Raw genomic sequence first — 19,919 nt, 5'->3', positions numbered from 1 at the left:
GGCATTTGTCAATACTTCAGTTCAAAATAGGGCCTAGAAATGTTTAGAAAGAGTTACAAACTTGGGAAGAATGACTTTTCAAAATTTTTAAGACAGAAAATCACTATGTATTTGTATTCTGTGAAACTTCAACTGATTTAGGTTGTCCCATTCTGAAAGTAAGATGAGGTTAAAAAATATTTTATCCATCTTAAAAATCTTAAAGCAATTTTGCTGAAAATATTTGGGACATCTAGCTATACATCTTATGGCTGAGAACTTTCTTCGTAATCTTCTGAAGGTGTCCTGTTCTGGCTGACTTGGATGTTGTCGGAATAGCTAAACAATATGCACAGCTGGACCTTCCAGCTTTTGCTTTGGGATGCCTCTTGCTGATTCCTCAGTCTGAGAAACGAGAGCAGCAAATTCAGGTAAACAAGTGTGTGTTTCAGCTGCCCAAAAGAGATTCATTTAAGCATGTTATTTCCAACAGAGACTGAAAGATATCTTCTAACTCTAGCTTATTTGAATACATTGCTGCTGAGCCAGCTACTCAGCACCTTCCACCCACAGTGGTTATTACTCTAAATTTCTGCTTCTGAAAGGGATCATGTGAACACTTCCTACTTTTTTTTTTCTTTAAAGGAAAATCAGCTAGCTTCAAATCATCCCCAGCTGCTTTGTCATGCAACTTTGCCTTTTGTGGATTAGACACGGTTTTGCAGAGTTACAAAGCCTGTAATGCCCAGCGGAGGCCTTGAGCAGCTGTTTGTCTGTCCACTTCCTCTAAATATTTACTGAAGTATTACCTTCCTTGATATTCAGTGTTTGTTTATGGTGAATAGTCAGTGCACATGAAAAGAAGGAAAAAAAGAAGTCTATATGCCAAAACAGTGTGAAGTTGATGCAAACTTACGTAATTGCTGAGGAGCTATTAGTGGGCTAGTCTCCAGCAGCTTGTAAGAGAAGCACAGATTCTTACTTCAGACAAACATTTAAGGTTTTGAGCTCCCACCTCTTTAGAAAGATGCTTGATAAGCATCACATGTTCTGACATAAACCTTTTTGCCTTAAAGCCACATCCTCCACATTCACGCATCTTCATTGTTTGCGTTCTCATTTCCATGACTTTGTGCTCTGTGTCATTCTGCCTGATGAAGCACTATAGGGAGCTCCCATGTCTATCCTGTCAACACTTGCACAAGTAAAAGCATCTTATTCTTAGGTTTCCCTTTGTTTAAAGCTCAAGCTCAGAAGATTTTTTTCCTAAGTTATAGCACTAGTATAAGAAATTTAGTCTGCTGGCAATGACAAAGTGGCAAAGAAAGTCTATGATAACAACTACAGCAAAATAACATTTTGGAATTAAATATAATAAAAAAATACTATTCTTTCAGTCAAACTGCACAGATACTGGTTTGAGAATTTCATATTTGTATGCAGTGTCTCAAAATACAAGCTATTCATGAATAAATCAATTACTTGTTCTGAATGGAAAGAGTTTATATTATAATCATTCATAGAATATGAATGTTTTGTATCCTTTTTTGCAAGGGTTTATTATCAACATGTAACATGGAAACTGTACTGCAACAAATAGATGAACACATGAACACTGGAGAAATAGCGGGGTTTGCATCTCAGGTAAATAAATAACATCTATTTCTCTTGGCTTTGACTTACAGATTTTCTTGATGGGTCAGTGTACATAAAGCCCCTTTTCTCTCTACCTTGATCTTGCCAAGCATCAGTTGGCAAAATGCACACTTCTAAAAAATGCTGCTAATGATTTCCAGGCATTTTTGTACTTTATTATTGGTGCAGCTGACCAATATTTTTTAAACAGTGCCATGTTACAGACTGTCCCTATCTCTAGGGCAGCATGTTTGCAGCAGCAGTACTTTATTTTTCTAAACATGTTATGCAAAAAAGCCAAAGGGCTCACAAAACAGCACTCTCTTTTACCCTCCCTTGACTTCCTAAGGGCAAGTTTCTTAACTCATTCTGCTATCTGAATCTGAGGTCAGCCTTCATAAATTCTGCCGTTTTGCAGCATATTTTTAAAAAATAATAATAAAAAAATCCTGGTTATTACAGTAATCTGGCAATAAAGATCTGAACTCTTATTATTTAGGGATTAAGATTCTTATGTTTAAAATATTAATACTTTTCCATTACTAAAAATTTTATCTACTACTTTTCAGATTAGATCTTTAATTTTGGACAGCATCATAAATGAGAAGCTATATGAAAAATTTCTAACAACTAAGTATTTTTCACTATTGAAGCAACAACTGATGAACACTCACCGAATTAAAGAACTAGTGGATTATTTTGCCAGCAAGAATTGGTAGGTTAATAGAAGGTAAAACAGATAATGCATTGCTGATGCTACTCATAGAAACTGAATCTTTCCTTTACTTTGGTTTTAGTTGTTTAAAGTCCTGGAGATGTTTCAGTATTTAAGAATCTTAAGTACTTAAGACTTTTAGAAGTATTGCCAAAATTAAAAAAGAAAAAAAAAATCAAAAAACAAGAGAAATCTCACCTTGCTACTTTGCATGCATAGAGGACAGTTTCACAATGTATTTGAGCCAAAGTAACAGCTTATTACCCCTAAACTGGCAAGCAGATGTTAGTCCGTTAAAATAGCAGAAGCAACCTGACTGAAGTAGCAAATGCTTTTGCTTTGAATCAGTTTACCTTACCTTCAGGTGAGTTCAGTTCAGTAGTATCACACAGTCACAGCTTCAGCAGAGAGGATACTTTAAAAACAACAAACAAATTGTCTGTACTCAAGATGTAGGAGTGGGTTGGCTACTAAGTTTTTTAAGAGTTAGAAATACCTATCAGATTTCACTTAAATATTGCCACTGAACCTACTGCAGGGCAGTGCTAAATCAGCAGTATATCAGTGACACATAGCACCTGTGCTCATTGTGCACAGCTGCTAACTTTGAGTATACATCCCAAATACTTAGTCTTCAGTATTCCAAGATAGTTTGTTACCAGTTATACTGTAGTAAGAACATGATAGGAACCAACAAATAACTACTTAAATTATAGTATACGTGAGTTTTACTAACAGCCACAAGATAAAATGCTAGACTTGTCATGGCTTGTTTTCCTTTACTGGGAAATGGTTGGACATATCTGGCTTCAAAATTGTGGGTTCATACCTTGTTTTGTACTTCAGTGTACATAATCTAAACTCTTTTTTAGAGAACTTCAGTTGATTAAGTTGGAAAAATTTTGCCTCTTACAGCACTGATGATGCAACGGCCCTAATACGAGAGTATCAAGAGAAATGTGGAAATCCCACTCCAGTGGATGCATCAACTTCTGATGTTCTGAAGGTAAAACAAACCACCGTTATACCTGATGAGTATTTGTTTCCCTGTTTCTAAAGAACAGCTTTCACTTAACTTTTTGCTAAAAGCTAATAGCCAATATTTTTAGTAAAATATATTGTATATAGTAAAATATTTATTTACAGATTCAAATAAAATGTATTTTCATCACATCTATGTAGTGCTAAGCTTTAAAAATTTAAGTACCTTTACAGGACTCAGATTATATCTGGTTTTCCTAAGCTCTATTAATATTGTTCTCTTACCTTCCAGGTGTTTCAGAATGGACCAGAGGAGACCTGTGATTGATAGTCTTCATCTACTCTTTGTCTTTTCTCCCTCTACTGGCATGATTAGTGACAAGCATTGGGAATATTCTTGTCAACTAGTGCTGCACTAAAGCCTTAATGCTCTTTTAACAAAAGCTACCACAAGCTTTTCAGATTTTTAACTGATACGGGCTGTTTTTTCTTCATACCAGCAGAAATATTCTATCAGTCATCTCAGTTGAAACAGTTTAGATTTACAGCAGGATTTCTTGTTTCTTTAAACAGCAAGGTTCTTACTCTGCATTTTGATATTCAGATGAATCAAGCTTATTTTCCATTAACCTTATACTATTTCCTCTGTGTTTCTGTTATCAGAATCTCTCTAAAACTTCTCATTCACATAAACAGCACTTTCTGTAATTGTGCTTAGCTCTTCTAAACTATACTTGCTGATGTACTTCATGTAAATACACTTTGTAGACAAATTCTAATTTTAATTACAGTGAGCATGAATAAACTGACAATATGATTTTTGGCCTTAAAGTACTCTTTAAGCTTTTTCAGTGATGCTGTCAGTAAGTTCACACTGTACTCAGTCACTGACCTTTCTTAATGGAAACTAACATTTGCAGAAGTTTTCTTTTAAACTGTTCTTTCTGTAGTTCCCTAGCAAAATAAAGCAGTAAGTATGTATGTATTTTGCTGCAATACCTGCAGGTTTACTAAACCTAACTTTTTTCCCCTGAGGTGCCAGAATGAAATCCTTTAGCTTTTTCTAAGGTAAAGCATGTTTATTGTGAACAGAAATGAGGGTACTGAGTCAAAGCTTATGACACAGGAAAAGGATCCTAGTTGATCCTTTAAGTTTTGTGGATAACCCATTAGTCTAACTCAAACTTTCATAACAAAGGTAATACTGTACAGCTTTTCACACATACTGCACAGGTAAGAGTCATACAAATATGCAAAACAAACAGGCTACTTTTGAATTCTAAATTTTCTGTAGAAGACAAAAAGATAAAATGTTTTTATTGGAAAACTAGCAGTCATGAAAAGTGGGAACTGTTAAATACAATCAGTTTCCTACAGCCAGCTGATAGTAGGAGAGCCAAAAGTTCCAGTCCTCTTGAACAACCAATTTTTTTAGTCCTCAGTAGTAGTACAAGTGCCATACAGAATTCCATGTACAAACATTTTAAATAATGTAAGTTGTGTATATACACAGGGTCAGATACACAGATATATAAGCCAAGTAAAGGAAAGCCCCTCTCCACTGATTACAGATTTAATTAGACCATAATTCAGTAAAGCATACAAGTTGTTTTAAACCACTTTGAATATAAAGACTAAACTTTCTACAGTGAAATTACTACTGTTGTGAGCTGATTATAATCTTTTTCAGAATCTATCAATCCATTTACTCTTTCAACTTAATTTGGAATGAGAAAATTTAATATCAAATGGATTCTGAAGCATGCCTCCCAGAGCCCCAATCTTTAATATGTTTAAGCCTGTTACAAGAGGCTTATGCTAAGTTTATCCTTTAGATATAACACCAAATCCACATCAGGCTGTTTGTTGAGCATTATCAAGAAAAAGTACTGATAGATACCTTAAAAGCAGGTATAACTTGCATTTATCAACAATGGTTCATAAAGCTTAGCTTTTCTATGAAGTGAAGAGAACTTATTACAAGATTATGGAAAGTATTTAAACCAGTTATTTTAATGGGGTATTTTTACAAATCAAATCATACAAAAGAAAATAAGCAAACACATTGTTGGTTTGGAGTTGATACCAATGAGCTACATTGTTAAGCTGTTAGCAAATAAGTATAGTACTGTAAACTAGCAATCAAGTATTGCAGTAACTTGCAGTTCCAGAATGAGATGGTAAGAATTTCAGACAAGCAAAGACACTTCAAGATTTTTTGTACTCAATTCTTTCTACTTTCACATCATCTCCAATTAGTTGATAAACATATGTAACTACTGTAGAAGCTTGGATATCCATCAGCACAAATGAAGGAATGATGTTGCTAGAAAGAGGGGGAAAAGTGAAAATATTAATAGTATATTTAATAGCCTTGGTGTTTGACTATTAGACTTCTTAGCAGAAATTACTCCAAGAAACATGGATTTGAATTTTGTGGCATAGTACAATCAAATCCAAGCTTTAAGTATCATTTCAATTTTGTTATCAATGAGAAGTGTAACAGGAAATCCCCACTTCACTTACTTCTCTAAGGCATGATAAGCTCCTGTAGCTGATCCTGGATTGATATAGAATTTGTTTTCATGTTCAAATGCCTCAAATTTGTGTGTATGTCCTGAAATTAAGATGTCCACATCAAACTGCCTTTGTAGCAGTGCCAGGCTGGCCATATCGCCCCAAGGAATAACCTGATGGCCATGAATCAGCCCAATTTTGAATTGTCCAACAGTTACAACTTTCTGTTCAGGGTAATTCAGGTTCTAAAATTAAAAAAAAAAAAAAAAAAAAAAAAAAAAAAGTTGGATTAGCTATACAAGTTTGTATTAAAATATTTATGCAACACCAAGGAAAGTGGAGAGCTTATGAAAATACTGCGTAATTAGTCCTACTACACAGCTACAAAGCTCCTTTCATGAAAAGTGTTCAGAACTTAATAAAATGCAAGGAACTTCAATGATGTGACAACAGCACATCCTGTTTGCCAGAGTCCTAGACTTGGCTAAGTATACAATTTCTTGGGCAAGTCACATTATTGATCATAACCACAACTGTTTTGCTCAATTTGATTTTCACACTGCTTCTCTTAATTCTATGCTCTGTTTGCTCACTTACACCTAAATTACAAATAAGCTAAATATTGCCGATATGTAAGAGAGGCACATACCTCATCAAAGTCCCCTCTCACAACATGAACATCCCCAGCCAGAGTCTTGAGGTAGTCATAAGTGTCCTTGGTGCAGAGGTTTCCTGTGCAGAGAATGTGTTGGATCTTTCCCGGAACCAGCAGTTTTTTGAATTTAGCTGGAAGGCTGTTGCATCGGTGTGGAATGTGAAGATCTCCTAATACTAACACCAACTTATCAGGTGTCATGGCAGGAAAGAAAGATCATTACGGATCCTTATTAATATCAGCAAGAATCAACAGAAAACAAAAAAAGCGGTATTTTTCTCAGCTTCATAATCTTGCCTTTGATATAAAAGCAATTAAAATAAAAAATGAAATGGTGATGTAATTTATGTGTATTTAAGGGGAAACTATGGCCCTTATTAATATAGAATGATGCTGAGACAAGGGCCTTAAAAACACGAGGGGCTGAAGAGGTGCTCCTAAAACCAAAAACCTCTACAGGCCCTTTGGTTTTTTATAGAGGTATAACAAAAGAAAAGTATTACTATGTGATATAATTTACACAAATTTGGGAACTAAAATAAACTGATTTTTTTTATTAATTATTCTTCCTCTTAAATAATTAAAAAGCAAATCTGCAATGCATTTTAAGTGTTAACCAGAATAGGAAGCTCAATCAGAGCCATTACTGTAGGAACCACTGAACAACAGCAGAGTAAGACAACAGTTTTGTTAAACAGAAGATAGATAAACCAGACTACAGTATACAGTGTTTCCATTACCACTTATATTCATAGTTTCAGTAAAATAGATGTTAGAAGAACACAAGTTTAATGCCTGAAGATTCTCTAACACCATAGTAATGGGGGGCTTCAAAGTTTAGGACTCAGTCACAGTAAGATAATAGTTTAACATCACAGGCTTTAAATGTGCTAATAAAGAAAAAAAATTAATGCAAGCAAAGTAGCAATAAATTAATTATGCAAAAAGGGCAGGAAAAGCTCTGTAAAGCATGGGTACTATATTACTACATTGTAGAAACACTGGATCTAAAGACAGTCATCCCTGTTATCCTGATAAAGAGCTCCACATCAGAGACTGTTTATCTCCCAACAAGAATGCTTTGTTAGTAAGCCAGTTCCTAAAAAGACAGCCATCAAATGTGTTTGTAAAGGACAGAGCCCATACATATATAAATAATGGTAACTAAGCTATGAAGTTACCTTTTCAAATATTTGCTGTCTTTTTTTTATTCTTAGGCCTTGCAACTATATTCATGCTAATGGTAATTAAAACAAACAAATAAAAAAAAGGTGGAGAGGGCTACAGATTTTTTTTTTCTTTTTTAACTAAGAAAGTTTCAGTGCTAGTATCAAAGCCATGCATCTTTGGAGAACAGACAGTTGAAAGTATTGGTAAAACAATACAAAATTTTTTTTTTTTTTAACTTGTGAATTACCAATTTAAAACAAGTCCAGGACAGAAAAATAAACATTTTTGATGGTCTTGTAAGAATTCCAAGTGAAAAATACCATCTCTAGACTAATACTAGTAAGAGTATACTTTAAAGTGTGTAAAAAACAAATCCATAACAAGCAATGTTTAGGGGATTTATGCATGCAATACTAGTTATGTATTTAATACTTAATCAAATTATGCTGCCACTTAAAACAGATAACCTCACTTAAGTGAGCACAGCTTATGCATTCAAAGAGCATTTCCTTTGCTGACAAACAGGGATCCCCTAATACTTCCCCCAAATCACGTTCCAGCTTCCTTTAATTGATGAAAAGCTTAGAAGATTACAATAACAAAAAAAAAAAGTGCGTTTAATAATCACATGTATCTGTAGCACAAAAAAAATGACAAAGTATGATACATCTCGTGTGAACCAGGAACTTAGGTGCAGTCTTGAACACGGCTTGAACAGCAGCCGCTTTGTTATTCGTAGGTATCACCTCAGGTTCCCATCTCCCAGTAACATGAGCAAGCCCTTAACACCAGCGTTAGCAACAGCCAAGAGGAGTAAACTTACTCTGTGCCCAGCCTTATTGGAATGGAGAAGTTGATTGCAGACAAGGGGAATGAAAAACAGGGTGAAACATGATCAATGTTAAACCAAAGAAAAGCAACAGAAAAGAAAAACATAGCCAAATGAACAGGCAAATAATTAATGAATTTTTAATGTTATGAAGAAAGCGTTAAAAAAAAAAAAAAATCAGTTACTGTGCCATAACCTCCCCGCCCCGGGCCGCGACGGCCTTCCGCCCGCCGCCAGGGGCACCTGCCCGCCGCCGGGCTCCCCCCGCCGCTACCGGCCGCCCCTCGCAGGCGCCGCGGGGCAGCGGCCGCCGCTGAGGGAACGGGCGCCGCCACCGCGCGCAGCCCCAGGCCTCGGCCGCCCGCCAGGCCGCGGGGGCGCGGGGCCATGGCCCGGCGGCGGCGGCGGGGACGGCGCACGGGTGGTAGTGTGCGTGTGGAGGGGGGGAGGGTCCCCGATGCAGGCTCCGCGGTGCAGAGGCGGCCCCGGTCGCCCGCCGCCGCCGCCGCCGCTCACCATCCTGCTGCGCTCCGCGCGACGCCCCCCTCACACAGCCGGGCGGCGGTTCCTCCCGGAAGCGAGCGGCTGGCTCCAACCGCCCGCTACGGCACCTCCGAAGGGCCAACACGCGCAAAACGCGCTCCGCCACAGCCGCCTTTGTGGCTACATCCGGGTCTTTGAGGAGCGGGAAACAACCGCCCCCCCCCCACCTCCCCCGCGGGGTTCTGCGGTGTTTCCCGCTCTTTTTGGAACCGTCGTGTGAGGGGAAGGGCGGGAGGGAGGAAAGCGGCGGCCCCTCCGCCTGCCCGACCATGAAGTGTGTGATTGGGGGGGGCCACCTCAGAGGTACTGGTGGCCCCCGGGGCAGGTGGCACATCTGGGACAGAGGGGTCTGCATGGGGGGAACAAGCACCAGAGAGCTGAAGCGAAGCCCAGCCACGGGGCAGCGCGTCCCAGCGAGGCCCGTGGGCCTGGGATGGGTGGCTGCGGCGGCGCTGGGGCCTGGACACGCTGCCTGCGGCCGCCCTGCGGGCCCCAGCGCGCTGCTCGCGGCGAGCTTCCCCCGGGAGGAGGCTTTGCCTCGGTGCAAAGCGGGACATGAAGCACAAGCACCCGCTGCCAACCCCTGGCTGTGCCCACAGGGAGTGCGGAGCAGCCTCCCCCCTCAGGCAGCCAACGCCGTTGTGAAGAGGCAACATGCTGCCTCTGAAAGTTGTTCAGATTTTGAGTACAAAGAAATGGGTTTAGGGTGCTTTCAGGTGGATAAGCTGTTGCTCATCTACACACCTCCCCGTGCATCTCACTCTCCTTCCAAAGCCCCAGCTAAACTTCTCCTTGCTTTTTGTGCAAAATGCAGCTCTGCCAGGGCCAGGATGGGCAAAGCTGAGTATCAAGCCCCAGTGCTGGTTCCTTGTGTGTTCCCTAGGGCGAGGTCTTTAGAGCTGCCCTGCTGCTTTCCTCTCGCTGAAACTAGTTGCTGCCTGCAAGGCATTATCCCTAACTTCACTTTTTTTTTTTTTTTTTTTTTTTTTTTTTTTTTTTTTTTGTCCAGTAAATTCATTTGCAGAAGCATCAGGTCATACTAGTTGCTGCAAAGGGACATCCAACATTTGAGGCAGCTTTTGAAAATGTCAATGTCAATGTTCTCTTAAGTTATTGCGGAGAAAATGTAGTCTAGCTTGTTTTTCATTTAACTGAGAACGCATATTGCACTTTTCTCCTTTTATACTAGTGTTTGGAAGAGCAATACATGCCATAGCACGTATTAGTGATGAATTTTGGTTTGACCCAGTAGAAAAAGGTGTAAGTGAATTTCATTTATTGTAATTTAAAATTTTCTTTTTTGGAAATGAAAATCATTGGATTTTGTATTAAATTGTTTACCTACAAGTACCTTTCAGTCTGACTTATATTCTCCCTCAGCTTCTTCTACTTTAAATATGGACAAATGCGCTATTTTCTGTCATTGTAATTATGCAGATGATATAATGGAAGATTCATCTTACTTTGCCCCTAATATTCATTAATGTTTTTATTGCCTTAGCTGAAGCTTGTCCAGGACATCCAGATTAATACTGTGGGTTTCATTTTTATTGTCATGGGTCAAAAGGCTTATATTTGTACTAGATGGAAAACTGCCTCTAAGCAACGTGCTTTTGTACTGCCTTACTATGACTCAACAGGAAGGATGCCCTCCCGTTAATCAGCTATCACTTCCAGCAGAATTTGCCTTTTCCTTAGAGGCTTCCTAGTCAAGGCTGATTAGGCTCAGCTCTTCTTACTTTGCAGGAAAGCTTGCAAATCAGAAGCAGAGCTACTTTCTTGTTATATCTAAAGTATTTTTGAGGTGCTAGTATTGTGATATACAGTATCTTTGCTCATTTGTTTGCATCAGGTGGATGGGCAAGAATTAATATTGTATTAAAACAAGCTCCTATCCCTCAAAAGCCTTAAATGAATTACCTAAATAATTCACACTTAAAGGCTTCACTCACACACTTAAAATGCACCTAGATTGGATTCCTATGCCTGTATTATACCAGTGGCTTCTGACCTACAGTCAGGAATATGATTAGTTTGAACACAATTATATGCATGATGCATCTGTGTTTATTTTGAGACATACCTGTTTAAAGGTTTTGTGCTTAGGTATGGTGCTGAAGCATAGAGACAGCCTTTTTGTTGAAGGTTCAATATAAAACAGCTTTGAGTTAATGAAACATTTTTTTTCCAGCTTGCCTTAAGATCAGTGAATTCTTCTAGGTCAGCCTGTGCATGTATCTTCTTTTCATCTATGTTTTTTCAACATTACTGCTGGACAGCTGGGTCTGAATCATGTCAGAAGGAGAAACAGTTACCCCTTCCGTGTAAATTGATAATTAAGGTACATTTTAGTGGATTATTATGCACACCTTTTAAGCAACAAATCAGCCCAATTTTCAAATTATGGGGGGGGGGGGGGGATTATTCAGACATATAGAAGACATATTAGCATTCTTGGACTAAAACCCAAAGACTGCTATGGTGTTTGGAGCTCTAAGCTCTAGTGCATCTGAGCAGTTCTGCACACGAGAACATCTGTGTTTAATGATGTTTAGAAGATGTACCTCCTGAACTGCACCTTGCAGTTTCCAAATGCTGAACCAGTTTCATCTTGGGCTGAAGAAATACCATGTTTGTGTCTCTTGAGTGTTTCTCCTGTAACCTTAAAAAATAGTATGAGCCAGAGAGCTTTGACCTGTTGTTTAGCAAACAGGCCTGCTGGCCACATGTTGCGTAGTTGGTGACAAGCAGGATGGCAAGGATCGTTATCGCTACCTTGGTATCTGCTTACAAAGCAGTTTGGGAAGCCATGAAAACAGGAGCTTGACTTAAACTGCTGAGACTAGGGAAGTAATACTTGCTTGGTAATAATACTTGCTTGGAAATAATAATTGCTTGGTAACCTTTACACTATTTTTTTTTCTTATAGTCAGTTCTTCCTGTATTCAGATGTGTAAATATGCTGGAAAAGAATGTAGAGAAATGCAACATTTATACAAATATCAATGATCATCACATAACTTTTCAGCTTATCTGTAAGCATGGTAGGTTACATACAGTGACTTTCTAAAAACAGAAGCAGTTTAAAACAGGAAGACAGTATTTAGCGTAATTATTATGTGTTACTACTGATGGAACATTATGCCAAACACTTTCAGCCTCTTCACATGATAATTAGTATTTTTAATGCACATCACTTTGTTAAAAATCAGTTACAATAGGATTTATCAGTCAGCTTTCTTCTGTGCTTCAGTTCAGTAGTTATGTATGTTATACACTAATTGTTAGCCCACTGCTGACAACATTTAAAATTAGTCTGGATTCAATTATGAAAAAAAATACATTATGAAATTTAAAAGGAGAGGAAGGGGAATCCTGTTCTGGCAGCTATTTGGACTAGAGAATTTACTGGGTCTTTATGCTTCAATACTTAAATTTCTTTGGCTTTGTAGCAAGTCCGACAGCCTCAGTCCCGCAGAAGACAATGTATTTGTAAACGTTAGTCTCAGCAGAACTCGTAAGGAACCATTATCATCAATATAGCCTGCACAGCTGTGCTGTGTAATGGCAGTGTTTTATAGTATTAAAAATGTAGCCTGCATTAGTAATAATGAGGTATTCTATTACTTAGGTCAGATAAGCTAACTTACCTCATTCATCAGCTCATGCTTATCTAGAAATAAATAGAGACCTATAAAGATTTGTTTTTCTTTCTCCCACTATTTCTATTATTTACGAGTTACATATTGAAAGCTTCTTTTTTCCTGTGCTTGTTGCACGCATTGCTGTTCACTTGTCCATTGTGAATTCTTAAGAACCACAGATTTTAGATGGAAATATATAATAGGATGAAAGAAGTCTTAGATAGCGTTTTAATTCAGTTTTCTGCTTGTGGGCAAGTTATTTCCAAGTTGGTAGACTGAATTCCTTGGTTCCTTTTTTATTGAGATTTATGAAAATGAACAATTAATACTAATAAGCAATAAAAATTATAGGCCAGCATTAATCTTTGTTCATACACATTTTACGTAGGTATTGTAAAAACACATAATCTGACTTTTCAAGAATGTGATCCACTACAGGCTGTTTTTGCCAAGCACATGTGTCCAAATGTACTTAAACTCCAATCCAGGTAATGAATAATCATATTTTTCTTTAAAAATCATAGATGCTGCAATCCTGCTGTCATAGTAATTAACATAATCAAAACCTGATTAGGTCCCCACAGCCAAAAACAGTGAAGTCCTAAATGTCACATACTAGTAGTTGGTATTTCACTTAACTTCCAGATATCACAAATAAACTTGTGCTTAAATTGTATAGGCAAAGAATCCAGTGGTAAAAGTACAAGGTGTTTTACAAAATAAAGCAAAACTTTGCTTTGAAAAGTAACCCTCAGGAAAAAAAATAAAAAAAGAAAAAGGCAATGAGGAATCCAAGATTTGGCATGTTATTGAGAAGAAAGGCAACAAACAGTTAGACTGTACATTTCCTGACAGCATTTCTGTTAAAGTGCATCTTGTGCATAGATGCTTTTATCATAGTAATCAACCATAAAAGCTTTGGAGATAGACATCTCAATATAGATGTATATCTATATATATTGTGTATCTATTATGTATGTGTTTATAAAATGATAACATTATTTGTAAAACTGCAAGCTTTTAAATAAAGAATATGTGATATATATACTAAAAATACACATGTACTTGCTAAAAATTGATATATATATATGTATATATACGACTGATTTGGCAGTATACAAAGCAGTATGAAATAACAAATTTGATTTTCAAAGTTATTAGTTGTAATTTTAATAAGAGGGGCACATTTCAAAGGCAGTTTTTTTAAACAGTACTACCCTGCAACAATTTTAATTTCTAATGTGAATAACAAATGCTAGCTAATAATTTGTAACCCATAAAATTATTTTAATGCTAAATTAAATTTTATAGGCTGCTGGCTGATATAATGATTCACTTTCCAATGAGTCAAGAAGAAGTAACCCTAGCTGTTACTCCAGTGAAAGTTTGTTTCAAGAGTTACACTGAAGAAGACACTGGTAAGGAAATTCAAAATATGAAAGAGTGTTGAGACTTGTAAAACAAGCAAACTAAATAAATAATAAGAGGCATTGCAGCATAAATGGAAAATGCATTTTGTGGCTGAATGAGATTTTTAGGAGAGGGAACATACAGAGACAGATTTTAAATCAGACTGCCACCCATTGGATTTAATATATTTATGTTAAGACAATATGTTTTTAATAATATTTTTTCTGGTATCAGCAGCAAATGCCAGAATGAGCAGCCAGTTGAAATAAATTAAGTCATTTGCTGCACGCTTGAAGAAAGGTAATTATTGTGCTGTAATAACAGACACATGGTAACAGGCACGCAAAAGGAAATCATTTTATGCTTTTGAAAAGAACTGTTTAAATCTGAATACCGCAGTTATGGAATTGATACAAATACTGAGTATATCTTAATATAGGGGCAATATAGTGTGTTAGCTGGCCTAAAACTTTTTATGTTGTGCACTGCCATTTACAGATCAGAGATGGAGAACCATCTAGATTCTCAGTGTGTGACCCAAACTAATTTTAAAGATATCATTTAAAGTATAGTTTCTGAAGTGTGGGTTCTTGTATATCACATAATAAAGAGATGCTTTTCATTCTTGCTTAAGAGCAAAGCTGAGCATAATGACCTAGAAAAAGATGACTATAGTGTAGGGGTGGGGACTGGGCTGAGAACAAACTATAGCAACAGAGAGGGAGAAGGGTAAAGTAGTGGAAACTGAAGAAAGAAAGAAATTACTGAAAATAGAAGGACACTAAAAAAACTGTGTTTTCAATGAGGAATTTTGTTACTTTAGAAACATACACTTAAAAGGGTTATTGTAAGAAGGAGAGTGAAAAAAATGGTAGGTAAAAATCTAATTTTGTTATCCAAAAATAAGAACAGCCAAACCAGGGGAAAAAAAGAAGGAATTCAAAGCATCATTCTTCTTGTGTAGAATGTAACGTAATGTATTGCCTGCAGCAAATGTTCTGTATATGCTGAAACAAAATATATTCTTTGTACTCATCATCTGGTGATGGCTTGGATTTTTCCAGAGTCATATCTAATTTTCAGAGAAACAAATTGTACTTTCTGCCTGGACTTGTTTTCATTTGCATGCAGTAGGCTCTGTCTTATGGAACTTGGCAGGTGTACTATAAGAGTGTATTTCTACAGTCCTAAGGAACCTTACAAGATGATATTTGTACATGCAGTTGGACCTTATTGAAAGCTGAGAAAGGAAAATTCTTAAGCAAAGAAACAGAAGACTGGGAATAGTTTGGAATACTTTGTTAGCAGCCTGGCTTTGAAAGCAAACTGCACAGGAGTGCACTATTTAAGTTGCTGTATGCCTATGACACTGTAATGGATCATGGAAGTACTCTCTTGTTTTTTTTTCACACCCCTTATAATAACTACAGGGGTATTCTAATGCTAATGAGCAACAATTTAATAACAATTTAATTTCCATTCTGCCACTTACATAAAGTCAGGAAAAGATTTTATTTTAAAACAAATTACCTTAGTCTGCATTCTTATACCTCTGATGGTTGTCAGTAGTTATGACTAATCTGCTGCTGCATTTTGGTCTTACCAGCTATGCAACACTAAAAAGCTAGTAAAAGTATTTATGCAGAATGCCTGTAGACAATGCAGGCTTGCAGGTAAGAAAGCAGATATTAAGGTTAGATCACATAGTGAAATATAAAAGATGTTTTGTTAAAATCCATTTTAAGTCCAAAATATATGTTAAATGTTTTGAGGAATTCCAAGGTATTTTACTTAATTGTGAAAAAATTTAGCTAAAGCCAGCTAGGCATTTGTTACTATTAGTCACTATAAAAATACAGTTATTTGTTCAAACAAGGCTGGTGTTAAAAGCTCATGGTTATAATCATAGCGTTGTTGAGTTCAAATTTCAGTTTTGAGCCCTTGACTTTCTTATTATTTTGAACAGACTTTTCAAAGGCAATGCATACTGAAATACAACTAAATCCAGATGAATTTGACTACTTTCAAGTTGGAGTGGATTCTGAAGTAACATTTTGCCTTAAGGAATTGAGGGTAAAATAAAAATTTGTTTTGAAAATATAACATTTTCCATTAATCTGCGTAATCTAATCTGGAAAATACAGACTAGTGCCTGGTGAAGGTGTTCTACCAGGCTTCCCGATCAGCATCAGCTTTTATCAGCTGCTGAAAGAATAGCTTTAAAAGCAAGGATCTTCAGGACTCTGCAGAATCCCTTGCCATAGCCTTTGAAGGGCAAGGGAAATGTTTTTAAAACATCAGGAGAAAGTATAGTGGCAGCAGTCTATATACAGAAGTTTCTTGGGCAAAACTCCAGTCAGGAACGGCAAGAAATGCATTCTAGAAGTAGTAGACTTTTACCTCCTTCTCACGAGTAAACAACAGTTGAGATAAATTTATATTCTAATATTACTCTTCTTCTGTTTTTAAAACATCACTTAACCTCCCACCCTTTCTTTTCAGGGACTACTAGCATTTTCAGAAGCTACCAGTACTCCTGTCTCAATCCATTTCGACATATCTGGAAAGTATGTTTTGGAACACACTATCTAAAATAAATGCAGTTACAACTCTACAATCAATTTCTGTCTGCAGGTTACTCTATGAATATTTAACTGTAACAATAAAATTAGATTTTAATTTTTTACCAAAAGCTGTATTTCTAATTAACCTGCAATACAGAGTTAAATAGTTTCTTATTACACGAGAGATTTAATACAGGCATCAGTATTATCAAGCTACCCACACTGGTTGCTGAGCACCCACAAGTTACATGGACATTTCAGGTTTTCAGTCTAATGCATGCAACTTTAGTAGTCTAAACAAACAACATATTTTATGTTTAAAGTGCAACTTTAATATTTACATATTTAAAAGCACAACTGAACTAAGTATGATGCTGTGTAACATTTGCTCATTGATGTATTTCCACCTGCAGTAGGAAGCCATCTTATATTCCTAAGTAGCAAATACTTGTATTAGGTTTTCATCTTTATAGAGGGGTTACTTTTTAATCTGTACGTACATAATTGCATGAGCTATGCTTCCTCCCCAAAATCCATATCACTGTACATGCTATTTAGTCTCTGAATGTTTGTTTTTAGACCAATTGCTTTCAGCATTGAAGATATGGTGCTGGAAGCCAGCTTTATTTTGGCTACCTTATCTGACATTGAAAACGAGACAGCCTCTGAACAGCCTCCATGCTTTTCACAAAGGCAGGAAAGGTAACAGCGGGCTTCAGGGGTGAGCGAGGGCGGCAGATTGCCTTAAGACTGAAAATCAGTTTAAGGTTTCCAGCAAAGTCAGATTTAAAGGAAATGATCTTCTAATTCTTATTGGACATTCATAAACATGGTACCCAGCACTAGAACCTTTGTTCACAGGAAATTCTGAGCTATAAAGGTTCAGGAAAAAGCTGACATAGTTCGAGACACAGACAGAGCACTACTATGAGACAGTCTCTTCCTCTACGGGTGGATTCTTTTAACCAAAGCATGTAACTACCGATCGGCTGTTTGTATAGGCACTGCCATAGTAGCAGACAGCCAACACTTGCCTGAGCAGCCTCAGTCACCTCTCTCATACTTTTACCTGTCACTGGTGTGCAAAGGAATGGTTTTAGACAGATGTTCCCTTCTTGAATACAGTGTTAACTTTCATTACTGGTAGTGCTAAGGTACCATTTTTGCAGCAAAAGGAGAGACAGCGCAGGGATTTTGGGGTCATTTCTTAATATGCATAGCAGTACAATTCTAGGTGCAACACACCACACTTGCCTCTGCTTTGTTTAGTCTCCAGGGAGTTCCAGTAAGAGAGGAAGGGAAGACACTAGCCGAGAATCTGTTCTAAAGCTGTAAGGCTTTTAATTAGCAGGAAGTTCAGACGGCCCACTAAAGATACATAAAGGCTAGTTACTAACCTCTCCTACTCTCTCACATCCAGCTCGAAGACGTCTATGAGTAAGTCTGAAAAAACCTCTGTGGAAAAAGACAGTAATTCGGAAGCAATAGCTTCCAGAAAGCCACAATGGAATGGAAATTCACAAAACATGGAGCTGGAAGCACCTAGAAGTCCTGTGGCAAAACAAGAGATAAAAATCTCTCCCAAAATCTCAAATAAAGATATAGAAGGAACTACCGTAACTGAGACGGATGGCTATACAATGTTGGAAGCAAGATCAACACGTTCCGATTATCACAAGGTAAGGAGACTATAATCATATCTATGTTGTTTTACAAAACAGTGGAATAGTGTTCTTAAGCTGGTATTTAGCTGCATGCTCCACATAGTCTAAGTTACTCTACACTGGTATTCAGTTCTCCACACGATAGTTCAATGAAAATGAAGCGGCTTCACAGCAGCATAGTTGACAAAAAATCACTGTTTGATTATAATGCTGTAAATATTTGCAGATGGCACACGTATTTTACTTCGAAACACTGCAGATTAAAAAGCAAATTTTAAAATCTTTGTCAAAGTGGCAAAGGCTTAAGAAATAATTAACCCCGATGTATATCACATGCATAGTATCTTACTTTTGTAAATATTGCATTTTCCAGTTTCATTCCTTGTTTTTTGGAGCAGTCTCTTTTAAGGAGAAAGATGCCATTAACCACATCTTCCATAGTTTAGCAACAGCTAGTGACACTGAAGAGGATTCTGTCAATATCCAGAGATCGCAAGTTCTCTAATAATATGAAATGTCTGCAATAGTCCTTACTTAGAGATAAAGATAGAAGTGTATTTGACATGGTAATTGTTGAGCTGTTTCTAGTTTTAGAAGTTTAATTCTATTATGAAACTGTCCTACTGTTCTTAGACAAGTTAGAACTTATCAGAAACCACTTTTACCTGTATTCCGAGCTTGTAACAGGATGGTAAACTGAATTTCACCAACATCTAACGTTCTTTTTTAGATAAATATACAAAAAGGATAAAACTCTATTCAATACACAATGCTATAATTTCTTGCTATGTTAACACAAGTTAAATACTTATTCACTAATGTTTCACAGCAGCTTGATTTTTGAAATCTATCATTAAGAATTAAACACAAGTTTTTTTTTTTCTTTGTTTGTTTCTAAGCTTTGGTTGGGTTTTCTGCTATTTGTAATACTGTATGTTAGCCAGCAGTACAGGTCATTCTAAAACTGTACATGTATTCATAGTATGATATAAATTTAAGTCATGATTGAATAGATTGAGATTTGTAAACTAAGTATTCTGTAGATGAACCGCTTCATGTTCAGCTCTCCAGTAGTATACTAGAGAATTCAAATTGTGTTACCACTTCAGGCAAATTAAACTGCTACGCTAAAGTTATGAGCAATGGCATAACATACCCATCCACTCTGGCATACCCAAATACATTATTGCTATATAATAGCTGGTATTATTACAGGAACTTCAAAGAACTAATATTGAGCTGAGGAATTGATAATACTATACACTACTGTACACTGTGATGGAAATGCATTAAAAAAAATGTTTAAAAGCATGAGTTTAAGATGTTCTTGTGTTCCAGACTTGCATTGTTCTTTTCCCTCCCCCTGCCTCCTCCAACACAAGCCAGTGATGTTGGCTCTTTACCCCTAGCAACTGCATCTCAACAAAAAGCCATAAAATTGCATTTGCTCTTTTTTTTCCGGGGGAGAACATCTCCACAACTGATCTGTTATACTGCTGGACTGAAAAAGCAGTTTACTTGTACTGAACTGAGGAGATTTGCACAACAGTACTGCCCAACATTGCTGACTGTCAAACAAGCTTGCAGGAATACTGCTATTGGGCAATACTTCC

General features: G+C 37.1%; 3 protein-coding genes across 4 annotated transcripts in view; 2 read left to right on the top strand and 1 right to left on the bottom strand.

Annotated features, from left to right (window-relative positions):
* The window catches only part of KNTC1 (kinetochore associated 1), a 41,951-nt gene extending 38,313 nt beyond the window's left edge, over nt 1-3,638 (top strand). Inside the window, exons 59-63 of the mRNA XM_062590350.1 lie at nt 281-410; nt 1,534-1,623; nt 2,184-2,329; nt 3,245-3,335; nt 3,603-3,638. Of these exons, the coding sequence (XP_062446334.1) occupies nt 281-410; nt 1,534-1,623; nt 2,184-2,329; nt 3,245-3,335; nt 3,603-3,638 (493 nt within the window). The remainder of the gene's footprint in view (nt 1-280; nt 411-1,533; nt 1,624-2,183; nt 2,330-3,244; nt 3,336-3,602) is intronic.
* A 972-nt stretch (nt 3,639-4,610) lies between these two features.
* Nucleotides 4,611-9,071, bottom strand: VPS29 (VPS29 retromer complex component). Of its 2 annotated transcripts, XM_062589982.1 has the most exons (4): nt 8,998-9,071; nt 6,477-6,668; nt 5,837-6,072; nt 4,611-5,636 (listed from the first exon to the last, which is right to left on the bottom strand). In XM_062589982.1, the coding sequence occupies exons 1-4, from the start codon at nt 8,998-9,000 to the stop codon at nt 5,519-5,521; spliced, it is 549 nt and encodes a 182-aa protein (XP_062445966.1). In that variant the 5' UTR covers nt 9,001-9,071; the 3' UTR covers nt 4,611-5,518. The 2 variants fall into 2 exon arrangements, with proteins under 2 accessions (XP_062445966.1, XP_062445965.1); XM_062589981.1 differs by lacking the exon at nt 8,998-9,071 and having other exon boundaries at nt 6,477-7,644.
* Nucleotides 9,072-9,293: 222 nt separating this feature from the next.
* On the top strand, nt 9,294-18,811 carry RAD9B (RAD9 checkpoint clamp component B). Its single transcript, XM_062590349.1, has 10 exons — nt 9,294-9,327; nt 11,245-11,348; nt 11,954-12,068; nt 13,057-13,156; nt 13,980-14,086; nt 16,045-16,151; nt 16,581-16,645; nt 17,222-17,320; nt 18,057-18,321; nt 18,680-18,811. Exons 1-10 carry the CDS (start codon nt 9,294-9,296, stop codon nt 18,809-18,811), a joined length of 1,128 nt encoding a protein of 375 aa, XP_062446333.1.
* The last annotated feature ends 1,108 nt before the right edge of the window (nt 18,812-19,919 follow it).

This window comes from Rhea pennata, chromosome 17 (assembly GCF_028389875.1).
Source record: "Rhea pennata isolate bPtePen1 chromosome 17, bPtePen1.pri, whole genome shotgun sequence".
Taxonomy (NCBI): Eukaryota; Metazoa; Chordata; class Aves; order Rheiformes; family Rheidae; genus Rhea; species Rhea pennata.
This window is presented reverse-complemented; position numbering and strand designations above follow the sequence as displayed.